At 47.9% G+C, this 24,663-nt stretch overlaps 1 protein-coding gene across 3 annotated transcripts in view; it reads left to right on the forward strand.

Annotated features, from left to right (window-relative positions):
• Positions 1–24,663, forward strand: part of CTBP1 (C-terminal binding protein 1) — a 291,189-nt gene that overhangs the window by 143,850 nt on the left and 122,676 nt on the right. Inside the window, exon 1 of one of the 3 annotated variants that reach the window (XM_040419245.1) lies at positions 3,327–3,395. The exons of the other annotated variants lie outside the window; for them this stretch is intronic. Within the exon in view, the coding sequence (XP_040275179.1) occupies positions 3,389–3,395 (7 nt within the window). The 5' untranslated portion in view covers positions 3,327–3,388. Of the gene's footprint in view, positions 1–3,326; positions 3,396–24,663 lie in introns of those variants that run through there. 3 annotated transcript variants of the gene reach the window in all.

Here is a 24,663-nt window from a genome sequence, read left to right on the forward strand (position 1 = left end):
CAATGGGTCTGCAAAAAACGCGGACAGCACACCGTGTGCTGTCCGCATCAGTATGTCCGTTCCGTTGCTCCGCAAAAAAAATAGTGCATGTCCTATTTTTTTTCTAGTTTGCGGACAAGGATAAGCATTATTACAATGGATCCGCCAAAAAAAAGGATCCGTAAAAAAACGGATGCCATACGGTACGTCATCAGTTTTTTTTGCGGACCCGCAAAACACATACGGTCGTGTGCATGAGGCCTAACCCTTAGGCTGGGTTCACACGGGCGTTGCGGGAAAATGTGCGGGTGCGTTGCGGGAACACCCGCGATTTTTCCACGCGAGTGCAAAACATTGTAATGCGTTTTGCACTCGTGTGAGAAAAATCGTGCATGTTTGGTACCCAAACCTTGGGATCGGTGTTCTGTAGATTGTATTATTTTCCCTTATAAGGGCTCTTTCACACTTGCGTTCTTGTCTTCCGGCATAGAGTTCCGTCGTCGGGGCTCTATGCCGGAAGAATACTGATCAGGATTATCCTAATGCATTCTGAATGGAGAGAAATCAGTTCAGGATGCATCAGGATGTCTGCAGTTCCGGACCGGAACGTTTTTTGGCCGGAGAAAATACCGCAGCATGCTGCGCTTTTTGCTCCGGCCAAAAATCCTGAAGACTTGCCGCAAGGCCGGATCCGGAATTAATGCCCATTGAAAGGCATTAATCCGGCCTTAGGTTAAACGTCGTTTCGGCGCATTGCCGGATCCGACGTTTAGCTTTTTCTGAATGGTTACCATGGCTGCCGGGACGCTAAAGTCCTGTCTGCTATGGTAAAGTGTAGTGGGGAGCGGGGGAGCAGTATACTTACCGTCCGTGCGGCTCCCCGGGAGCTCCAGAGTGACGTCAGGGCGCCCCACGCGCATGGATGACGTGATCACATGGACACGTCATCCATGCGCATGGGGCGCTCTGACGTCATTCTGGAGCGCCCCGGGAGCCGCACGGACTGTAAGTATACTGCTCCCCCGCTCCTACTATGGCAACCAGGACTTTAATAGCGTCCTGGCTGCCATAGTAACACCGAACGCATTTTGAAGACGGATCCGTCTTCAAATGCTTTCAGTACACTTGCGGTGTTACGGACCCGGCAGGCACCTCCGGCAAGTGGAGTACACGCCGGATCCGGACAACGCAAGTGTGAAAGAGCCCTTACATGGTTATAAGGGAAAATAATAATGATTTTCACGCAACCCCATTCACTTCTATGGGGCCTGCGTTGCATGAAAAACGCAGAATATAGAGCATGCTGCGATTTTCACGCAACGCACAAGTGATGCGTGAAAATCACCTCTCGTGTGCACAGCCCCATGGAAATGAATGGGTCGGTATTCAGTGCGGGTGCAATGCGTTCACCTACCGCATTGCACCCGTGCGGAAATCTCCCCCGTGTGAACGCAGCCTTAGAGGCCAGGAATGCACTGGATAAGGCCTCTTTCACACTACAGTATGTCAATTTCAGTGTTTTGCGTTCCGTTTTTCACGGATCCGTTGTCCCGTTTTTGGGTTCTGTTGTGTCTCCGTTTCCGTTCAGTATGTCCGCAAAAACCTTTCAGTATGGTTTCCGTATGGTTCCCGTATACGGTCCGTTTTTCACGGATCAAAAACGGAAGCCACCTGTATTTGTGCTCAGCCAAAGTTTGGCAACAAGAAACACATGGCCACAGTGGGCTGGGCCTAGCATTTGTTAATGACGGATCCGCAAAAAACGGATGACATACGGATGACATACGGATGCCTTCCGTTTTTTTGCGGACCCATTGACTTTAATGGAGCCACGGACCGTGATTTGCGGACAAACATAGGACATGTTCTATCTTTCCACGGCACGGAAATACTGAAATACTGAAACGGAATGCACACGGAGACACTTCAGTATTTTTTGCTGAACCATTGAAATGAATGGTTCAGTATCTGTTCCGTATACTGAACTCAAAAAACGTCCAGTATACTGAACGCAAAATACTGTAGTGTGAAAGAGGCCTAACACTGACATAATGCTGTCATTGTTATCCAGTACATTCCAGAACTGTAAGGCCTCTTTCACACGAGCGTGACGGATTAGGTCCGGATGCGTTCAGTGAAACTCGCACCATTTTGCAAGCAAGTTCAGTCAGTGCTGTCTGCGATTGCGTTCAGCTATTCAGTTTTTTCCGCGCGGGTGCGATGCGTTTTGATGTGTTTTTTGATCGCGTGACACATGTCTTTGAGTAACCCTAGCCTTAAACTGAGCATGTGCGACCAGCTCAGTGTGGTGGACAATAATAATAATAATAAAAATTAAAAAAAACAGCAGGTGGCGCCATACAGATAGATTTCAGTGGATAACTCAGCGGCTATGCTAAATCTTGAATTCCATACAATTACAAAAATATTCAGATCCAGGGGCTGGTTTGAAAAAATGTAGAATATGCTTTGTGGGACAATCCTCTCAAAATTATCCACTGGCGGAGCAGATCTTGACTCTGCGGCCTGCCACCCTACATTCCAAAAAGGGGGTGTGGCTTGATAAGTGTGTGGGCTTTTTTTTTGTGGGCCCATGCCATTTAAATATAAAAAAAAAAAAAAAAGTATTTAATTTTTTTTTTCTCACGCATTTTCCAGATTTTTCTATAGCAAAAAAATGAATTAAACATTTTTTATATATATATATAAAATGATAACACTTGCATGCATGAAATACATATGGGGAGAATAATCAAAACTGGTGTAATGGAAAAATAAATAAATCTTAGGTTCCCATAGCAACCAATCAAATTCCACATTTCATTTTTCCAGAGCTGATCTGATCGGTTGCTAGGGGCAACTAAACCAGTTTTCCTTATTACAGCAGTTTTGATATATAAAATAAAAAAATTGGGCAGAGGTTAGAAGCCTCATTCACACCTGCAGGTATTTTTGATGCACTTTTGTGGAAACAAAACCGGAAGTGCACACAGGAAAAGGGACCTGTACTTCTTTTTTTTTTTTATATATAAACTGCATCCAAAAGCTGCCGGTGTGAACCAGCCCCGAGGAATTCCTGCGGTGTCATTTGGCCCAGTGACCTGGTTTCCCTGCCATTGTCAGGGCTCGGTGCAGAAGAAGTTTTGCTCTTCCCCCTCCCTCCTTCGGCCATGTCTAGGGCGGAGGAGGAGGAGGGCAGAAGACAGGATTGTATTTATCCCCCCCGCTGTCTCCGCCCCCTCCACCACTCTCCGTGTAAGCCCTCTGCCATTGGCTGCAGTCCAGCCTCGCCGCGCTCTGATTGGCTGCCCCCGGGACGCTCGTACGCGCTGATTGGTGGGCTGGTACCTTGTTTCATATTTGCACAAGCCATAGCATAAACAGCTCGGCTCCTCTCCTCCAGGTGGAGATGCAAGGTCTGTGCTATTTCCTTCCCTTCTCCGTCTCCATGCTGCCGGGCAGTGACAGGCCGGGCCCGGGGGGGCGTCATTCAGCCTCGGGGTGGGTGGCTGTGATCCCATGCTGTGAGGAGGAGGAGGAGGTGGGTGGGTGCTGGGTGTGGGTTCACATGTGCAGCAGGGCTGATGATGATATAGGTGGGCACCTGACAGGGGGTGCTGGTCATATAGGTGGGCACCTGACAGGGGCTGCTGATCATATAGGTGGGCACCTGACAGGGGCTGCTGCCTGTGTATAGGGAGAAGTTTCCCCGAATGCACGCCTATTCATTCATTACTACCCCCATCATCTCTGTGAGCGATGACCATGATGAGATTAATCGCTGTGCAAGGTCGTAGGACTAGAGCATCATGGGGGAAGTTTTTTATTTATTTTCTAGGCCGGTCGGATAAACTTTGGGACCGGTTTCTATTGCAATTGATTGATTTTTGGGTATTTTCGCAGTGGGCGGTGGTGATCTGATGGGCACCGCTGACACCTGATGGCTCTGTGACGTGTGCTGTGTGTGTGTGTATATATATGATATTTTCTGTCCTGATCCTGCGCGGCTTGGCGTTTCCAGTGGACGCCATCTAGGGTTACGACGCGTCCCTATAGTACATGGCTTCCTCCTGATCGGCGCCAGTGCTATGTGTGTGTGTGTGTGTGTATATATATATATATAGTCACGGTATGATTTTCACCCCTTTTATTATTTACAGGTGTAGCAGAGCTGAGCTTGTTGTACACCTTAGTCTGCAGCACGCGTGCCCCCACATGACTGCTCGCCATGGCGTCTTAGGTAAAACCAATAAGAAATGGCGCTTTGTCATTAGGAGTTCAGTAAACCAGCACCGGCAGCCCCATGTAAAATCACTCCTAACCCATTATTATATGACATTGTTTTGATGACAAACCCGGCTCTGCTGCATCTGCACGGGTCCTCTCCGCCGGGGGAACGCACACACACACTGCACTACAGGGGGTTTGCAGCTTTGTGCGGTGTGATGGGATTTGGCGTCTCCTGGCAGGCAGAGAGTTAATCTCTTAGGCCCATCCCGGAGCTGTCATTAATTTGTTCTCCTGCATCAGTTTTGAGGCACAGACAGGTCGTTCCTCTCTGCTGCTCCAGGAATCAATTGCTCTCTACCGCATGTATGTATAGACTTCTAAAATATATTCATTTTCTCAAAAAAACAAACCAAAAAAAACCCTTTTAACTATTCCTTTAATCCAGAATCGACAAAACCTGCCGGTTCTGGATTATCAGGTCGCTGTAAAGAGGAGCCGTCCCCTCTCCTGACTAATATCCTTGCATTCCCCGTGTAATCCCAATTCTAGAGCATCTATTCTTAGGACTCTATGTTGTGCTATTCCTTTATTATTCCTGCTAGAAGTTTATGAATGACTTGCTGGCGGTTAACAATGAAGGTCCAGATGGATGCTACCAGTTGGGGGTGTCACCCTGCACAGTCTGCCACTATCCGCCAGTGCTGGATTGTGCAGGAACATGTCCCGAGTGGAACCATAATAGGAGGGGGGGGGGGGGGGCTGGCTGGTTTGATTTGTTTCCCATGGGCCCCTTCTCTCTTCTATCCCTGAGAATATAGAACACTGATCGGCTCAGCTTATTGCTCAGATAGAATATGACTTTTTTTTTTTTTTAATTTTACCATTTTTCAAATATTAGTGTGTAGGATGACGGCAGATAGTGATGGCCGACCAAGTTGAACATTTCATCCATTAACAGAAACTACATGGGTATTACATGATCGGCCGGATATGGCCAATCGTTTGCCATTTTGCTCAAGGAACGGGGAGCCATTTAAAAAATAAAATAAATAAAAACCTTTCTCTGTGATCAGCTAGTTTAGTCTGGCATGTTTTTGGTGGGAGCATTCATACAGATGCTCTCGGCTGCAGGGGTTTTTAGAGACTTTACTACTAATGACCAATCCTCTGACTAGGTCATCAGTATCTGATCAGTGGGGGTCCGGGGGTCTTCCACTGATCAGCTGTTTGAGAAGGCATCGGCGCTCGCAGCAGCTTTCCCGTGTCACGTCACGTTCCGCACGACCCAGGTGCAGCTCAGTCCCATTAATTGTTATGGCGCTGTGCTGCAATACCAAGCACAACCACTACACCAGGCATCCTCAAACTGCGGCCCTCCAGCTGTTGTAAAACTACAACACCCACCATGCCCTGCTGTAGGCTGTTCGGGCATGCTGGGAGTTGTAGTTTTGCAACAGCTGGAGGGCCGCAGTTTGAGGATGCCTGCACTATACAATGTATGGCGCTGCGGCGCCACGGTCTTCTCAAACATCTGATTGGTGGGGGGTCCCACCGATCAGATACTGATGACCTGTCCTGAGGATAGCTACCTTTTTACGATGGCCATAAATGTAAGATGGACGTCAGCCGATGGCCTTCCTCTCCTCCGTCCTATTCTTTCCTATCTAAAAAAAAAAAAATAGGAATTCTCAGTCCCCCCCCCCCCCCCCCCGGGCCCTTAAAGGTGTCCTCTCACTTCAGCAAGTGGCATTTATCTTGTAGAGAAAGTTACTACAAGGCACTTACTAATGTATTGTGATTGTCCATATTGCCTCCTTTCCATCACATTATACACTGCTGTTTCCATGGTTACGACCACCCCTGTAATCCAGCAGCGGTGGTCGTGCTTGCACACCACTATAGGAAAAAATGGCAGCCTCTCTGGTGGCCGGGACCGTGGGAGCTCACCTAGGCCGGTGCTTTTCCCTGTAGTGTGCAAGCACGACCACCACCGATGGATTGCAGGGTGGTCGTAAGCATGGAAACGAGTTACGTATAACATGATAGAAAAAGGAATCCAGCCAGCCAAGGAGGCAATATGGACGGTCACAATGCATTAGTAAGTGGCCTGTAGTCACTTTTTCTGCATGATCAATGGCATTTGGCGAAGTGAGACGACCCCTTCTGTAGCTGGGAAGCCTCCTTGTAGCCAGGCTCCACCCCCTTGTCCGAGCTCCACCCCCGCTGAAGACTGAGATGGTCAGGACTTCCGTTTTTCTTACCGTTTGGCTTTTTTCCTACATTTGTAGGTTTGGTGTCCCTTTAAGCCAGTTGAGCATGCCTTGTAGGGTCTCCGCCTCCTCCTCTTCCCGGTGCGGCTCCTGACAGCCGGCACACGTGTGGAGGTTAGATATGTACATATGTGCGCGCACACAACAGTTTGGATCCGGCATATTAGAAATGACAGATTATTTGACAAACACAAGCTGCTTGACCATGTGGACTCCAAGTGAGACTTCAGCTGGAGATGACGGATTTATTGTCTCGCTGTGGAACACTTTCCGCGTTTCGAACAAGTTGACCTTGAGGCTCTGAACACGTGGAAGCCTTCACTATCCACACACCGAAGGCTTTTCCTCCTTTCTGGTTTTAATTTAAAAAAAATAATAATAATACACTTTAGAATTTTTGAAAACAAAAAAAATAATAATTTCATGGAATTTTTCTCAGCCATTTATTGGTTATGTCTGTTGTTAGGAAAGCTGGGTGAGGCCCCGACTGCCAACACTCAACCGGTATCTGCCCATTGCGTGCCTTTTGCCGTGATTTTGCGTTTCAAACGGACTAAACTCGGACACGTTAGGCTCCATTCATACGTCTGCACTTTGCGGAACGGAATTGCGGACCCGTTCATTTCTATGGGGCTGCACGATGTGCTGCCCTGATCCGGAATTGCGGACCCACACTTCTGGGTCTGCAACTGCCGTTCCCGAAAACAAAAATAGAACATGTCCTATTCTAGGATAGTCTATGTAGAATAGGCATTTTCTATTAAGTGCCGGCGATGTGCGGTCCGCACATTGCCGGTGTCCGTGTTTTGCGGGTCCGCAAAACACACACGGATTAGTGAATGGACCCTTAAAGTCAGCGGGTCGATTCACGTATCGGATTATTATTTTAATTTTTTTCCACACAGATAAATTGCAGCGGCCATTACTTGGGTCTGACTTTCACACTTGACTCGCCCAATGAAATCAATGGGTCCGCGAAAAAAAACTAATCGTACATTGATTGTCCATCTATTCCATTTTTTCATGGCTGATGTAAAAAACGGATGGTGTGCAGATGGTAAACAATTGACGGAAGGTAGTCGAGGATAATACTAATTCCACGGATGGAAAGACCTTTTTAATAATTTTTTTTTGTTGGCTTAATGGGGTTGTCCAGTTTAGAAAACCCATTTTTATATACCTGGAATAAAGAGGGTCTCTGGCTCTGGAGGTCCTGCCCTGTCCTGTATTACACACCCAGCCCATTGTTGTGTATGGGCACTGTGTAATTCTTAATTTACCCTGCGGTGGCGCTGCAGGGGAACTGAACAGTTACAGCTGATCTCTGGGGGTCCCTTTGTGAGCAGCGTATTGCCAACTGACCCATCTAACAAGTCGGGATTGTTCAAAGTGGAGAACTTAAAGGGTTTGTCCGTGTTTATATTTGTATAGAAAAGGATATGATCATAAAATAATAGAACATCTCGCCTATCGCCTATTTCACCCACAGCACCACAGTTCCGATCCTCCCCGTTGCTGCAGCCTTGACTCCTGTATACCCCGGACACTGCTGCAGGCTATCATTGACCTCAGCGGTATACAGCATGTGACCACTAAGGCTAGGGATTGGCTGAAGCCGTCACATGGAGTATACGGGCATGTCAGATCTGCAGCCGCCCCCAAAACAAACCCAGCATGTGCCGACCGTGTGGCAGAAAACCAAGTCCACTCTAGTTATATGATGTGTGTATACAGTCAGGTCCATAAATATTGGGAAATCGACACAATTCTAACATTTTTGGCTCTATACACCACCACAATGGATTTGAAATGAAACGAACAAGATGTGCTTTACCTGCAGACTGTCAGCTTTAATTTGAGGGTATTTACATCCAAATCAGGTGAACGGTGCAGGAATTACAACAGTTTGCATATGTGCCTCCCACTTGTTAAGGGACCAAAAGTAATGGGACAAAATACTAATCATAAATCAAACTTTCACTTTTTAATACTTGGTTGCAAAGTCAATTACAGCCTGAAGTCTGGAACGCATAGACATCACCAGACGCTGGGTTTCATCCCTGGTGATGCTCTGCCAGGCCTCTACTGCAACTGTCTTCAGTTCCTGCTTGTTCTTGGGGCATTTTCCCTTCAGTTTTGCCTTCAGCAAGTGAAATGCATGCTCAATCGGATTCAGGTCCGGTGATTGACTTGACTATTGCATAACATTCCACTTCTTAACCTTAAAAAACTCTTTGGTTGCTTTTGCAGTATGCTTTGGGTCATTGTCCATCTGCACTGTGAAGCGCCGTGCAACGAGTTCTGAAGCATTTGGCTGAATACGAGCAGATAATATTGCCTGAAACACTTCAGAATTCATCCTGCTGCTTTTGTCAGCAGTCACATCATCAATAAATACAAGAGAACCAGTTCCATTGGCAGCCATACATGCCCACGCCATGACACTACCACCACCATGCTTCACTGATGAGGTGGTATGCTTAGGATCATGAGCAGTTCCTTTCCTTCTCCATACTCTTCTCTTCCCATCACTCTGGTACAAGTTGATCTTGGTCTCATCTGTCCATAGGATGTTGATCCAGAACTGTGAAGGCTTTTTTAGATGTCGTTTGGCAAACTCTAATCTGGCCTTCCTGTTTTTGAGGCTCACCAATGGTTTACATCTTGTGGTGAACCCTCTGTATTCACTCTGGTGAAGTCTTCTCTTGATTGTTGACTTTGACACACATACACCTACCTCCTGGAGAGTGTTCTTGATCTGGCCAACTGTTGTGAAGGGTTTTTTCTTTACCGGGGAAAGAATTCTTCGGTCATCCACCACAGTTGTTTTCCGTGGTCTTCCGGGTCTTTTGGTGTTGCTGAGCTCACCGGTGCGTTCCTTCTTTTTAAGAATGTTCCAAACAGTTGTTTTGGCCACACCTAATGTTTTTGCTATCTCTCTGATGGGTTTGTTGTGTTTTTTCAGCCTAATGATGGCTTGCTTCACTGATAGTGACAGCTCTTTGGATCTTATCTTGAGAGTTGACAGCAACAGATTCCAAATGCAAATAGCAGACTGGAAATGACCTCTGGACCTTTTATCTGCTCATTGTAATTGGGATAATGAGGGAATAACACTCACCTGGCCATGGAACAGCTGGGAAGCCAATTGTCCCATTACTTTTGGTCCCTTAACAAGTGGGAGGCACATATGCAAACTGTTGTAATTCCTGCACCGTTCACCTGATTTGGATGTAAATACCCTCAAATTAAAGCTGACAGTCTGCAGGTAAAGCACATCTTGTTCGTTTCATTTCAAATCCATTGTGGTGGTGTATAGAGCCAAAAATGTTAGAATTGTGTCCATGTCCCAATATTTATGGACCTGACTGTGTGTGTGTATGTATGTGTGTGTGTGTATATATGTATGTATATATATATGTATGTGTATATATATATATATATATATATATATATATATATATATATATAGATGAAACAAGGACAGCACTCCAAGTAGAAAAGTAGTATTTAATCACCCATGCAGATGGCAACGTTTCAGCTCAAACAAGAGCCTTTTTCAAGCCTGAACGCTTGAAAAAGGCTCTTGTTTGAGCTGAAACGTTGCCATCTGCATGGGTGATTAAATACTACTTTTCTACTTGGAGTGCTGTCCTTGTTTCATCTCTGTTCATCTGGGGTAAGCAGCTATATCCCTGGACTTAGCACCCATACTACCTGTCTCCAGTGCCGCCATTATTTTTCTTTTTTATATATATATATATATACACACACACAGTGGGGAACAGAAGTATTTGAACACCCTGCGATTTTGCAAGTTCTCCCACTTAGAAATCATGGAGGGTCTGAAATTCACATTGTAGGTGCATTCCCGCTCTGCTTCGGGTCGTTGTCATGTTGGAAGACCCAGCTAGGGTTGGACGATATCAAAAATATTCCCACGATAACGATATTAAGAAATTTATCGCGATAACGATATATATCGCGATAAATGCCCATTTAGAAGAAAAAAACACTTGGGGCCACAAGGAGACATTATACTGTATGGGGGCAGCCACAAGGAGACGTTATACTGTATGGGGTAGCCACAAGGAGACGTTACACTGTATGGGGGGGGGGGGGGGGGGGGCACAAGGAGACGTTACACTGTATGGGGCAGCCACAAGGAGACGTTATACTGTATGGGGGCAGCCGGGCAGCCACAAGGAGACGTTACACTGTATGGGGGCAGCCACAAGGAGACGTTACACTGTATGGGGGCAGCCACAAGGAAACCTTACACTGTATGGGGGCAGCCACAAGGAGACGTTATACTGTATGGGGGGCAGCCACAAGGAAACCTTACACTGTATGGGGGCAGCCACAAGGAGACGTTACACTGTATGGGGGCAGCTACAAGGAGACGTTATACTGTATGGGGGCAGCCACAAGGAGACGTTATACTGTATGGGGGCAGCCACAAGGAGAGGTTATACTGTATGGGGGCAGCCACAAGGAGACGTTACACTGTATGGGGCAGCCACAAGGAGACGTTATACTGTATGGGGCAGCCACAAGGAGACGTTATACTGTATGGGGGCAGCCACAAGGAGACGTTATACTGTATGGGGGCAGCCACAAGGAGACGTTATACTGTATGGGGGCAGCCACAAGGAGACGTTATACTGTATGGGGGCAGCCGGGCAGCCACAAGGAGACGTTATACTGTATGGGGGCAGCCACAAGGAGACGTTACACTGTATGGGGGCAGCCACAAGGAAACCTTACACTGTATGGGGGCCACAAGGAGACGTTACACTGTATGGGGGCAGCTACAAGGAGACGTTATACTGTATGGGGGCAGCCACAAGGAGACGTTATACTGTATGGGGGCAGCCACAAGGAGAGGTTATACTGTATGGGGGCAGCCACAAGGAGACGTTATACTGTATGGGGGCAGCCACAAGGAGACGTTATACTGTATGGGGGCAGCCACAAGGAGACGTTATACTGTATGGGGGCAGCCACAAGGAGACGTTAGACTGTATGGGGGCAGCCACAAGGAGACGTTAGACTGTATGGGGGCAGCCACAAGGAGACGTTATACTGTATGGGGGCAGCCACAAGGAGACGTTATACTGTATGGGGGCAGCCACAAAGAGACGTTATACTGTATGGGGGCAGACGGGCAGTTCCCCAGCCTCTGATCAGCCCCCCCCCAGCCTCTCCCTCTTATCAGCCCCCTCTGATAACCCCCCCCCCCCTAGTACTAATCATTGGTGGCAGTGGCCACAGGGTCCCCCTCCCCATCATTGGTGGCAGTGCCCCTTCCCCCCAGTATTAATCATTGCTGGCAGTCGCCACCGGGTCTCCCCCCCCCATCATTGGTGGCAGTGGGCAGTGCACCCCCCCCCAGTATTAATCATTGGTGGCAGTGGCCACAGGGTGCCCCTCCCATCATTGGTGGAAGTGGGCCCCCCCCCCAGTATTAATCATTGGAGGCCACAGGGTCATCCCCCCATCATTGGTGGCAGTGGGCCCCCCCTCCTTCCCCAGTATTAATCATTGGAAGCCACAGGGTCTTCCCCCCGATCATCGGTGGCAGTCGGCCCCCCCTCCTCCCTCCCCAGAATTAATCATTGGAGGCCACAGGGTCGTCCCCCCATCATTGGTGGATGTGGGCAGTGCCCCCCTCCTCCCTCCCTCCCTCCCTCCCCAGTATTAATCATTGGAGGCCACAGGGTCGTCCCCCCATCATTGGTGGATGTGGGCAGTGCCCCCCTCCTCCCTCCCCAGTATTAATCATTGGAGGCCACAGGGTCGTCGTCCTCCTCCTCCCCCCATCATTGGTGGCAGTTTGCAGTTCCGATCGGAGTCCCAGCAGTGTAATGCTGGGGCTCCGATCGGTTACCATGGCAGCCAGGAGTCACGCTACTGAAGCCCTGGCTGCCATGGTATGTTAGTGAGCAGCATTATACTCACGTGCGTCGTGGCCGCCGGGCGCTCCTTCTTCTGTCTGTGCGGCGCATTGCTAAGGCTTATAGCATTAGCAATGCGCCGCACAGACCTATGAGAAGAAGGAGCGCCCGGCGGCCACGACGCACGTGAGTATAATGCTGCTCACTAACATACCATGGCAGCCAGGGCTTCAGTAGCGTCCTGGCTACCATGGTAACCGATCGGAGCCCCAGCATTACACTGCTGGGACTCCGATCGGAACTGCAAACTGCCACCAATGATGGGGGGAGGAGGAGGACGACGACCCTGTGGCCTCCAATGATTAATACTGGGGAGGGAGAGAGGAGGGGGGGCCCACTGCCACCAATGATGGGGGGACGACCCTGTGGCCTCAATGATTAATACTGGGGAGGGAGGGAGGAGGGGGGCACTGCCCACATTCCCGGCACCCGACCTCTGAGAGGACGCTGTGATCACCTGAGGGGTTAATTGCGCGGATCACAGCGTCCTCTCAGAGGTCGGGTGCAGGAAATGCGAGTGACAGAATTCCTTCCCTCCCCCACGCCGGCCGAACTGCTAAGAGCGCCGCCGCAAGCGGCCAGCAGGTATCGGGGACATTTGCACGAGTAGAAGTACTCTGCAAATGTCCCGTATCGGTTCATGCTGGGGCGGGCGGCCGCAGATTTAGAAGCGGTCAGCGTACATGACCGCTCCTATGACGTCACGAAATACCGCGGTATTTACAAAACGCCGATATCGCCATATCGCCGTTTTTTTAATACCGCGGTATATCGTGATACCGGTATATCGCTCAACCCTAGACCCAGCCACAACCCATCTTCAATGCTCTGACTGAGGGAAGGAGGTTGTTGCTCAAAATCTCACAATAAATGGCCCCATTCATCCTCTCCTTAATACAGTGCTGTTGTCCTGTCCACTTCGCAGAGAAGCACACCCAAAGCATCATGTTACCACCCCATGCTTCACAGTAGGGATGGTGTTCTTGGGATGCAACTCATCCTTCTTTTTCCTCCAAACACGACGAGTGAAGTCTAGACCAAAAAGTTCTACTTTGGTCTCATCTGACCACGTGACTTTCTCCCATGCCTCCTCTGGATTATCCAGATGGTCATTGTCAGACTTCAGACGGGCCTGGACATGTGATGACTTGAGCAGGGAACCTTCCGTGCAATGCATGATTTGAAACTGTTCTACCGACAGTGACCTTTTGAAACTGTTGTCCCAGCTCTCTTCATGTCATTGACCAGCTCCTCCCTTGTAGTTCTGGGCTGATTCCTCACCTTTCTTATCATCAGTGATACCCCACGAGGTGAGATCTTGCATGGAGCCCCAGTCCAAGGGAGACTGACAGTCGTCTTTAGCCTCTTCCATTTTCTAACATTTGCTCCAACAGTTGATCTATTTTCACCAAGCTGCTTGGCAATTGCCCCGTAGCCCTTTCAAGCCTTGTGGAGGTCCACAATGTCTTTTGACAGCTCTTTGGTCTTGCCCATGGTAGTAGTTGGCGTCTGACTGACTGTGGGGTGGACAGGGGTCTTTATAGAGCTCAGACAGGTGCTAAGTTAGATTAATGAGTGGAGTAGAGGTGGACTTTTTAAAGGCACAGTAACAGGTCTTTGAGAGCCAGAATTCTTGCTGTTTCTCAGGTGTTCAAATACTTATGATCAGCAGTGCAAGACAAATAAATCCTTTAAAAATCATACAATGTGATTTCCTAAATTTATTTTTTTATTCTATCTCTGAGTGGGAATGCACCTACAATGTGAATGTCCGACCCCTCCATGATTTCTAAGTGGGAGAACTTGCAAAATCGCAGGGTGTTCAAATACTTCTGTTCCTCTCTGTAGATTGAGCTATAATTTTAAAGAGGTTGTCTCATCTTGGACATTGGGTGCATATCGCTAGAATATGCCCCCAATGTCTGATAGGTGCGTGTCCCGCACCTATGCTTAGAATGGAGCCTGCAAAGTGATGGAGGGCACACTGTGCATGTGCGGCCGCCCTCCATTCATTTCTATGGGAGTGCTGAAAATAGCTGAGCCAGTGATCCCCATTGAAGTGAATGGAGAGGTGGCCGCGCAGTGCGCTTCCCATTCATTTCAATGGGACTTCTGAAAATAGCTGACCTCTGTCACTTTGTGTGCTCTGGTCTAAGGATAGGTGCGGGTATCAGACGTTGGGAGCATATCCTAGCAATGTACAAGATGAGACTATCGGGCCCCTCACCGGTAATATACTTACCCGGCTCCGCTCCTGGTCCCCGCACCACCGCTGCTGCTTCTCCCTGTACACGGATGAAAACATCCGGTTGGGGGGGGGGTGGAGCAGCCAATGGCAGGCAGGGACGGGCCTCCCCTCCCAGCATACCCAGACAGCCTACAGTTATCTGCCTACAGGAGGGCATTATGGGAGTTGTAGTTTTACAACATCTTGAGGGCCGCTGGTTGAGTATCCCTGATATAAAGGATTCTCCTTCTGCACTGTGTGAACAAGCCCTTAGATTAGCAGGCGGCCCTCTGCCTCTTGTCCTCACCCTGGTTTGATAGCTGGCCATAGGATTTGTAGGTACTACAGGGTTCCTGCGGCTGGAAATCTGCATTACAGTGGGTATCCGCCAGCTGGCGCCGGGAGAGAGGCTCATCCTTTGGAAATGCGCAGCTTTCTGATGTGCTCTCCTCCTTCCTCGGAACTGTTTTTAGCGACTTTACAGCTCCCAGACAGATGGTGATATTTGGTTTCCTGACAGTTTTAATGAATTTTGATAGAAACGATAAGAACATTTGCCTCACTTAGTAAACTTCCTCTCCCGACTTGTAATTAATGGAACACTTTCCGAAGTTTACCTCCTAGGTGCCAGGATGGAGGGGGGGGGGTCTATGAGATTCTGACGTGAGTCATCATATAAAATCATTAATATCAGCAAGTGCAATTTTTTTTTTGCAGGTTCTACTGACTACGCAAATGTGGTTTTGATAACCAAAGGGTTATCCCACGAGGACTAGTTATCATCTATCCACCGCATCGGTGTAGTTGCCAACTGTCCCGAATTTGTAGGACTGGCCAGTAAGATTTAGGATGTTTTGGCCAAAATGTTAATGTAATCCTACCTCTAAGTGAACAGTCCAGGGCAGATTTGGGGGGCGTTCCCACCCAGGGCAAGGCTTATATGCCACCCCTTAACCTACTACAGTATTGGTGACTATGCGTAGGTGATGAATATCGAATCTGGAAAGTGTCACCGTTGGGACCCTGTGCAATCCCAAGAACAGAGGTGAGTGGACCGGTAGTGCACATGTTGGTTCGCCGTTCCATTTACTTTCCTGGGACCGAGAAGGACCACGCTCCCACCGACATACGCGCTACCTATCCATTCAGAGAGGGGAACCTCCATTTCTGGGATCGCACACAATCCGATATTTTTCACCTGTCCTGCCAGAGGTGTCTTTCCGCAGCTCATTTCTTCCTCACCATTGAAATAAAGAAGTTTATGGTGGCATTGGGAGGAAAGACTGCCCGCCGACCTACCATACATACCGACGCCTTTCGAGAGAACGGTGTGGTCGAGATGTGTTGAGAACGGGCGTTCCCAAGTGTATGTGTAATGATCAGGCACAAAGTTATAGGACACACGGGTCAGATTGGACCACCACTGATCAAACTGTCATCTCCTGTCCAGTGGAGCAGCCCTGACTTCTTGTAACCGTCATACGGCATTAACCACTTAAGCGTTTGTTCATATGGGCAAAGTACTCTTTGGAAAAGTCCAACTAGTAGGCCGAGCCTTGAGGTTGTGCATACTGATTACCCCTATTCGGTGGGGATAACCAGTGTGTGGCTACCCGCCATGGTCTTGCCACTATTTCGTTGCTCGGAAACCATGGCAAAAATAGGGTAGCCCAGAGAACCCCTTTAACTTATAACCATCCTAGACCATCCGAAAAAATGGGTATTTAAGGGGTTGTCTCATCTCAGACAATGGGGGCATATCGCTAGGATATGCCCCCATTGTCTGTCTTATATGTGTGGGTCCCACACCTATATCGGGAATGGAGCCCCGCAAAGTGGTGGCTGGAGGACTCTGTTCCTGCCACCACCAAGCGCTCTCCTCATTCACTTCTATGGACCGAACAGAGATTGCCGAGCCAGCGCACGGCTATTTACGGCAGCCCCATAGAAATGAATGGAGGGGGGCTGCGCATGCGCTGTGCTCCCTCCACCACTTTCAGTCTCCATTCTCGACACAGGTGCGGGTGCGCACCAATAAGACAATGGGGACGTATCTTAGCGATATGCCCCCATTGTATGAGATGAGACAACCCCTTTAAATGCTAAGGCACTCTAGACCACCAGGACTAACTCCTTTTACCAGGTGACCACTAGAGGGGGGCTAGGAGGGGAATTCTGTCCTTTTTGGGGTTGCCCCAATGAACACTACACCCCTGCATTTTGCCATTTTGGTCACAATTCAGGATTTTTTCCCTCAGAAGATAAGTGAGCGCGGTGCTGTCCGCTGTCGCTCAGAGCTGGCGTTAATAGTGTTCCGTTATTGAAGTCCTTGTGCCGCTCTGTCAACAACTGTCACCATCAGCGGTTTTTAATGCCGCTGCAGCACTGTGAAGACGTGAAGTGATCTAGACTGACATTATCAGGATCTCCGTCTTTCCTGTGCTAAGAGGATGAGATAAATTACTTCAGTTAACTCTTTATCAGTGCGTCCTATCCGCTTGGGTTAGGGATGATTAGGAGTTGCGCCCTTGCAGCCAGATGCCTGCACCTAGTGATACTGTGGGAGATCTTACACAATTGGGTCAATGTGTCCTCCTAGTTCCGAGAGATGCTAGACCCCATAGACTTCTTGGATAAAAGTTTCTGATATTCAACGCCAGTTTTTTTTAGTATCTATCCGGGTTCTTCCAGGTTTTTTTCACCTCCCGATTCCTTCTCAGCCAGGGGACGCTCCCTGACATCACTGGAGCTCCCAGGTGCATACATTTAGAGGAGGCCATATCATAGATAGCTTTTCAGGTTGGCATTGGTTGTGTATCGTGGTAATGAAACGGGTATACCTGCAAACCCATGACAAAAAAAACATCATGTTAACCCCCCCCACATTTGCATTAAAAAAAAAACTAAATAAACCCACTTGGACAGGTCAAGAAGGATGGGGTTTGCGAATACTTTGAATATGGAGTCTCAAGGCAGAAGGACTGTCGGTTGAAGCAGGCTTTAAGAGGGTTCCAGGATTCGGAAAGCATGGCTGCACTCTTTTAAAAAAAATAAAAAATGGTGCCACTCCTGTCCACAGGTTGTGTTTGGTATTGCAGCTCATAATTGGGGAAAGATGGTTGACAGTTGTCCATTCAAAAGCTACTACTGCATCGAGGGTGGGGGAAGGGTGCAAATCCCTGCCTTGGGCATCAAGACCTCGTGTCCCAACCCTGCATTATGTGTTTGATATATAGCGAGGCTAATTGGGTAGATTGGACAAGTCGCACGGCGATTATGCGCTCTCGTCACTAAATGGCCTCTTCATCTATTCTGTCAAAAATCCCGTTGTGCGCGTGTAATAAGGAGCCGGCCCGTGAAGGTCAAGCAGTATTGCAGTTTGGTCAATGCTCTTCAAGACTCATCGTGCCTTCCTCCCGAGCACTGGAGCAATCCTACATCTGTTCCAAAGTGCGGCAGTTTTTTTCTTTGGGCAGATGCTCTTTGTAAGATGCCTTCTGCTTGAGCGGCTGGCAAATGAGTTCTGACATCGTAGCAAGAAGAAAAATCTGTTTCTGGGTCTGATCGGCGTCATTCACGTTCTGAAGTCGCACCTGATGAACGCCGGTTGTCTCTTGTGGCTGTTCTTCTGAAGCACGCGCCGTTTGCTGAGAGATGCCACATCTGTTCTGATGTTCACAGATCACCATGTTTGGGTATGATCCTGCACGGACAATCGCGTGCGTAAAGGTGCCCTGAGATAACCACTGGCATCGGTGCATCATGGTAGGAGGAGATGTGCACCTAGAACTGAAGAAAAATGACAGAGATTCCTTCATATGTGAGGGATTCATCTGTATGAAGGGGGGTAACAAGCTAAGGGCGCAAATAGTGGTCCGCAATGCATGGGCACTAGCCATGAGCACTCCGCGCTGCGGATGCAGACCCATTGACTTGATTGGGTCCGCAAGATAGGACATGTCTTTTCTTTTGCAGTGTGGAGCCACGGACCTGAAAGCCCACGGAAGCGCTTTGTAGTGTTTCTGTGGGCTTCCGATCCATGTCTCCGCTCCGCAAAGGATAGAACATGTCCTATCTTTGGCCGTATCTTGTGGGACGCGGACTCGTTCAAATGAGAGTCCTCAACCGCAGTACGGAGTGCACACAGCCAAAGCACGTGTATTGCTGACCCGCCGTTTGCGGTCCGCAATACGGGCACGGTGCACTTACATTTGTGGACATGAGCCCTAATTGTAATTCTTTCTGGAAGATGCATGTGCTTGATTCTCCTTTGAGCTCCTGCCTACCCCCAGGAATGGAAGAAAAGTCATCCAGATAAGAAAGTAAAAAAAAAAAAAAAGTTGTAAATTTGTGTGGATAAATAATGGATGGAATAGTACATTGAGTAAATGTTCACTCTTGAATCTTTGAGGAAAGCTTGCATTGACCAGTGAAGTATACACAAGTCGTCTGGAGTTGCCTTAGGGTCTTCATCCTTTTCTTCATCTTAGATGATGCATGTGAAGTCCAAATGTGCTTTACTATGTTGCTCCTTGAGGCCTTGTTGAGAATGAGCAGCTTTTATGAGCGTTTTATTATACCTTCTATTTATTTTTGTGTGCCGTAATTCATTTTTGTATTTCAAAAGTTATGGTGAAGGCGGCCTGTCTCATGGCCAACACGAGAAAACAGATTTGGGCGAGAACATCCCCGCCTTTTGAATTGAACCAATTCTTCGACTGGTAAATATCTGTTCAGTTTACAGCAAGCCTTCCTTTCTTGAATTGTAAGGGTTATGATCTTTGATATGATGCTAAGAATATCTTTCTCTGGAGGACCCAAAATGTCTGGAGCGCTCATTGATCTCAATGGGAACTGTGTAATGCTTAATTTCCCCTGTGGTGGTGCTTTAGGAGAAATGAGCGCTTGCTGCTGAGTTCTACAGATTCCAGCTGATTGCGGTGGTTCCCAGATTAGTACAACCTGTGATCATCTTATTTTTGGGAAACCATTCTAATGATAAGGAGTTCTAAAAAGTGGACAACCCATTTTAACTACCGTATTTATGGTGTCCTGATGGTTCTAGATGTTGGACATCTTCCATTCAATGTCGCTTCCCTTGAAGTCTATGGTGTATGTAGCTCAATGTGTTTTTGACATGGCTGGTGTGGAAGGGGACATGATCCAGCTTGAGCTGTCGCGTAGAGAAAGCTGTGAAAACGTTGGGTAAAAGTTGATTCGCCTCATATGACTTGGGCCACCAGATGTCTCATGGGACATATCAACCCCTGGTATTTCATGTAGGTCCAGAACTAATTGGACCTCTGCTTCATGTGCTGGTGGGATATTGCTGATCCAGACCAGTTAGGATTTATCTAGTCCTTGTGGAACAGATGGGTATGCTTGAAGTCTTCTTTCATTGGAGCTATTGAAGTATGGCCACTGAAGACTATGTTGTTAATGATTATTGATCTACATGGGGTATAGGTCACCTTATGTATAGAATTGTTCAGCTTGTGCCACCGTCAGGCTATGTTCAGCCATTGTTTTTGTTTTTGTCACCATCCATGAAGGGCTAGTAACGGTTCCTTTGCCTTGACCGGTTGTTGTAGTCTGCTGGGATACCAAGTAGTTTAAGAGGTTTTCTCATCTGAGACAATGGGGGCATATTGTGAGGATATGTCCCCATTGTCTGATAGGTGCGGGTCCCACCGCAGGTACCTGCACCTATCTCTTAAACGGAGCCCAGAAACTGGTGGAGGGCGCACTGTGCATGCGCAGCCGCCCACAATTCATTTCTGTGGGGCTGCCGAAAATAGCCAAGCTATTTCCGTTGTGCCCATAGAAATGAATGGGAGAGCGCTTGCTGGTGGCCAGACCGGAGTCCTCCCGCAACCACTTTGCAGGGACCCGCACCTATAAGACATGGGGGCATATCCTAGCGATATGCCCTCATTGTCTGAGATGAGAATACCCCTTTAACGTACTGTGTTTACACTACTTTCAGACCCCCACTTTGACTACACGGATCCTACATTGTGTGCTGTGTCTATCCGAGGACAAGCTTATGAAACTCTCATCAAGGCTATCATAGACTTGCACAGAGACTGACTTCTGGTCTACACAGCAGACTCTGGGAACTGGGGAGTCAGGTGGGACAGCGGAGACCTGGAACAGAGTTCTTAATTCTACAGTATGGCGGTCACCTTGAGCGCCGCAGCCTTTTCCTAGTGCAGTGACATCACTGTACTTTGGTCACATAAGCTGCAATACTAAGCACTGCCACTATGCGATGTATGGCGCTGTCCTTTTGAAAACTGCTGGGAGCCTGCATCGCTCACGAGTGCAGCGGCTCCCTGAAACAGCGTGCCGGGAATTAGAAGTCAGAAGTGTTTTGTCAACACCTATCTACTTTTACTTCCCACCTTTCTTTATTTTCCATGACTTTCCAGCTCCTCAGCACCACCACCACCACCAACAATACTCAGGGCACTGGAGAACTGCACATGAATTAAACTGTTAAGACACAACCAAGTGTTATAACCAAACATCAGGGACCCTAAAAAGGTGTCAGAAATCAGATCTTCAACCATGCACACCTGATATTGCCATCACATATTCTAGACATACGTTTTATTTTCCTCCATAGCTTGGACGGAGAAGGGTAGCATTCCCTAATTGAGGGTCATTTGAACGTCCAGCCAGTGCTTCCCTTTAGTTTTTAGGCTCCATATAGTCTACCATAGCCTCCCTGTCTGCTCCTGCAGGCTTGGAACTTGGCTTTGAAATTGATGGTGCACGTAGAGAAGAGCAGCCCGTAGAAAAGATTAAAATAGACCCTTTTTATGGTGCCCCATTTTGCACTTTCCATGAGCCAGTCCCCCCCACCATTTGAGACCACTGTAGTTCCTCTAGCAAAGGGAAGTCTAGTGGAATAATCTAGCGTAGGCCCCTTGTCTCCAAGCACCCCTTGGTAGTCCATGGTCTGCATCTATGGTTTGTATACTGCTGTGTCTCTCTCTTTACTTATAGGGTATGTCCCATAAATAATATTCTAGTGTTCAAACCAGCGCCTGGATCGGAATACTTTTTATAATTGCGCATAATTAAAAATGTATTATAGCTATTAAGGTATTCAATGAAATGTATCTGTATAGCGCCACCTGCTGTTTGCTCTTTTTTTTTCTTATTTCTTTGTCCTGCTCACTGAGATGGCCGCACATGCTCAGTTTCATCCTTCAGCTGCCCCCTGAGCCGTGGTGGGGAGAGCTGAGACACACCCACTGAGCTGTGATAGGGAGAGCTGAGACACGCCCCCTGAGCCGTGATAGGGAGAGCTGAGACACGCCCCCCTGAGCCGTGGTGGGGAGAGCTGAGACACGCCCCCTGAGCCGTGGTGGGGAGAGCTGAGACACGCCCCCTGAGCCGTGGTGGGGAGAGCTGAGACACGCCCCCTGAGCCGTGGTGGGGAGAGCTGAGACACGCCCCCTGAGCCGTGGTGGGGAGAGCTGAGACACGCCCCTGAGCCGTGGTGGGGAGAGCTGAGACACGCCCCCTGAGCCGTGGTGGGGAGAGCTGAGACACGCCCCCTGAGCCGTGGTGGGGAGAGCTGAGACACGCCCCCTGAGCCGTGGTGGGGAGAGCCGAGACACGCCCCCTGAGCCGTGGTGGGGAGAGCCAAGACACGCCCCCTGAGCCGTGGTGGGGAGAGCCGAGACACGCCCCCCTGAGCCGTGGTGGGGAGAGCCGAGACACGCCCCCCTGAGCCGTGGTGGGGAGAGCAGTGAATGTGGAGATGTCTGGATCCATGTGAGGTCCAGGGCTGGTTCTAGCTTTGTTAGAAAGAGATTGTCATGTACTATATGATGCCTGATTGTTCATTTTCTTTACATTAATCATGGGAGAGCCCCTTTAAAACATCTTTATATACATTTTGAGGGAACTTTTTTTATTTTTTTTATTACTGCTCATATCTTGTGTATTTTTGTTACTGCGTTGGACCTTAGCAGTGCGGACGTCAGGCACAATCGTCAGTCGTTCTTAGCCTCTGCTTCTTGTCATGGAGGGTTTAATATTTAACACCTTATCTCTTTGAACAATAAGCGCTTGTTCCGCCCGCTAGTTTCATATTGAATAGTCCTTTTCAGATTCATTCATTTGTAACACGTTGTGGGAGGAGACGCCTACCTTTTATCTTCATCGCCATCATAAATTTGTCATAAATTAGGCCAATTTGTCATGTATCCGCCCCTCTAATTCTAAGGGAAGTAAGTTTGATAATTTGATTAAAAAAACAGACCTCGATGCTGGAGCAGATATCGCTTTTCTGACAAATTAAGCTCCGTTTCTGAAACAAGCAAGCCATTCTTCATTAGCTATTACATTATGAAGGTTCGTGATGGAAGACGTGTCTGAGAGGAGCAGGGTTGGAGCCAGATGTTAATAATAATATTCTGCCTCGTTGGGTAGATGTGATTTTTTTTATTTTTTGTTAAGTGCAGGAAATGCAATTACTTTGTCACTCCTGCCTTATCACTTGTTTTACCTATCGTTACTTCCAACTATTATGCAGCTAGAGAACAAGGAGTCCAAATCCTTCCCCTTTTCCTGAATCGCCCAATATCGTCCAATTTTACATGAGACAACAGAAGAAGGTGAACTTGTATGGTGACCTACGAGTCCCTAGAGCAGTCCCTACGGAGTGCTAAGTAGGTTTTCATTTTCCCACAGGCAAAGAAACAGTTCACTGCCCTGTATCCAAATACCATGGTCAAGGCAGAGTGGCTTGGCGCCCTCCAGCTTGTAGGTTTGTGTTATGGACCAGTGGGCACTTGGCGTGACGTCCTTTGGTGCCTTCTAGAGAAAACTCTATCTAACCTAAAATAAATACTGCCCTAAAACTATATGAGGTGGAACAGCCATCATGGAATTCGTATGAATCCGTGAAAGACAACCTCTGCATAAAATTGAAGGCTCTTGGGAGTAAAGTATGGGACCATAGGACCTGACGGATCCATCATATGGCGTACGTGCTTGAAAAAATATATATTTGAGGCATTTTGTTCCACATTGGGACTACCCTTAAGTCAGAAAATGATGCGTGTGCCTTCTTAAAATTTGCTTCATTATTCTGGCCTCATTAATAATAAAACTAGCTAAGGGCATGACCACATGGCGCGGTTGCATTTGCCGGTATGGAAGGTGCCTTGTTGACATTAACAATGCAGACCGACTATACAGTGCGGTCTTCATTAGTTAAAATCTTCATTAGTTAAATAAGAGGAAGCTGTGGCCTAAGTGGCCGCACAGTAGTCCACCACACCACAGCCACGTCCCGAATACCCCACGACCACACCATATAGTTGTACCCTAAAAGCTACAGGCCACACCCCCATCGAGATCATGCCCACTTTTCCAGCTTTTGGTGAGCATAGCGTAAATAGTGATGTTTTTTTCCATAAATTGTGACTTTGGTATTTTATTTTACACTAAAAAATTGCTGCAAAACTTTTGATAAATCCCTCACTCCCCACTGCCTTTGGATTTAGGTACTTACTGTTTTTTAGGTCTCGACTCCGACGCTGGTTCTGACTTTAGTAGTGGCTCTGATTCATGTCTTTGACTTATCTGTAAAGAATAAATCAAGGCAACTGGACTTACTGTAGATTTCTTGAAAACTTTTCACTCGTTCTTCCAACGAGCTTTCTCAATTCTGAGTGACTGTACAAGAATTCTCTGGGAATAAATATGTAACTGAATCAACATCTGGTAATTATACCCCCCATGGGGTCAGAGATCATTATACCCAGCATGGGGTCAAAAGTGTTGATGCCATTATCCTAATTCGAGTCAGTAGGTGATAATGACCTCCCAGAAAAAGGTGTCAAGACAGCATTGTATGTGGCAGACAATAGATGTCTAACCTGACCCCATGCTGGGTATAATTACTCGTTGGAAGCACGAGTGAAACGTTTTCAAGAAATCTACAGTAAGTCCAGTTGCCTTGATTTATTCTTTACAG

This window comes from Bufo bufo, chromosome 2, assembly GCF_905171765.1.
Source record: "Bufo bufo chromosome 2, aBufBuf1.1, whole genome shotgun sequence".
Lineage (NCBI taxonomy): Eukaryota > Metazoa > Chordata > Amphibia > Anura > Bufonidae > Bufo > Bufo bufo.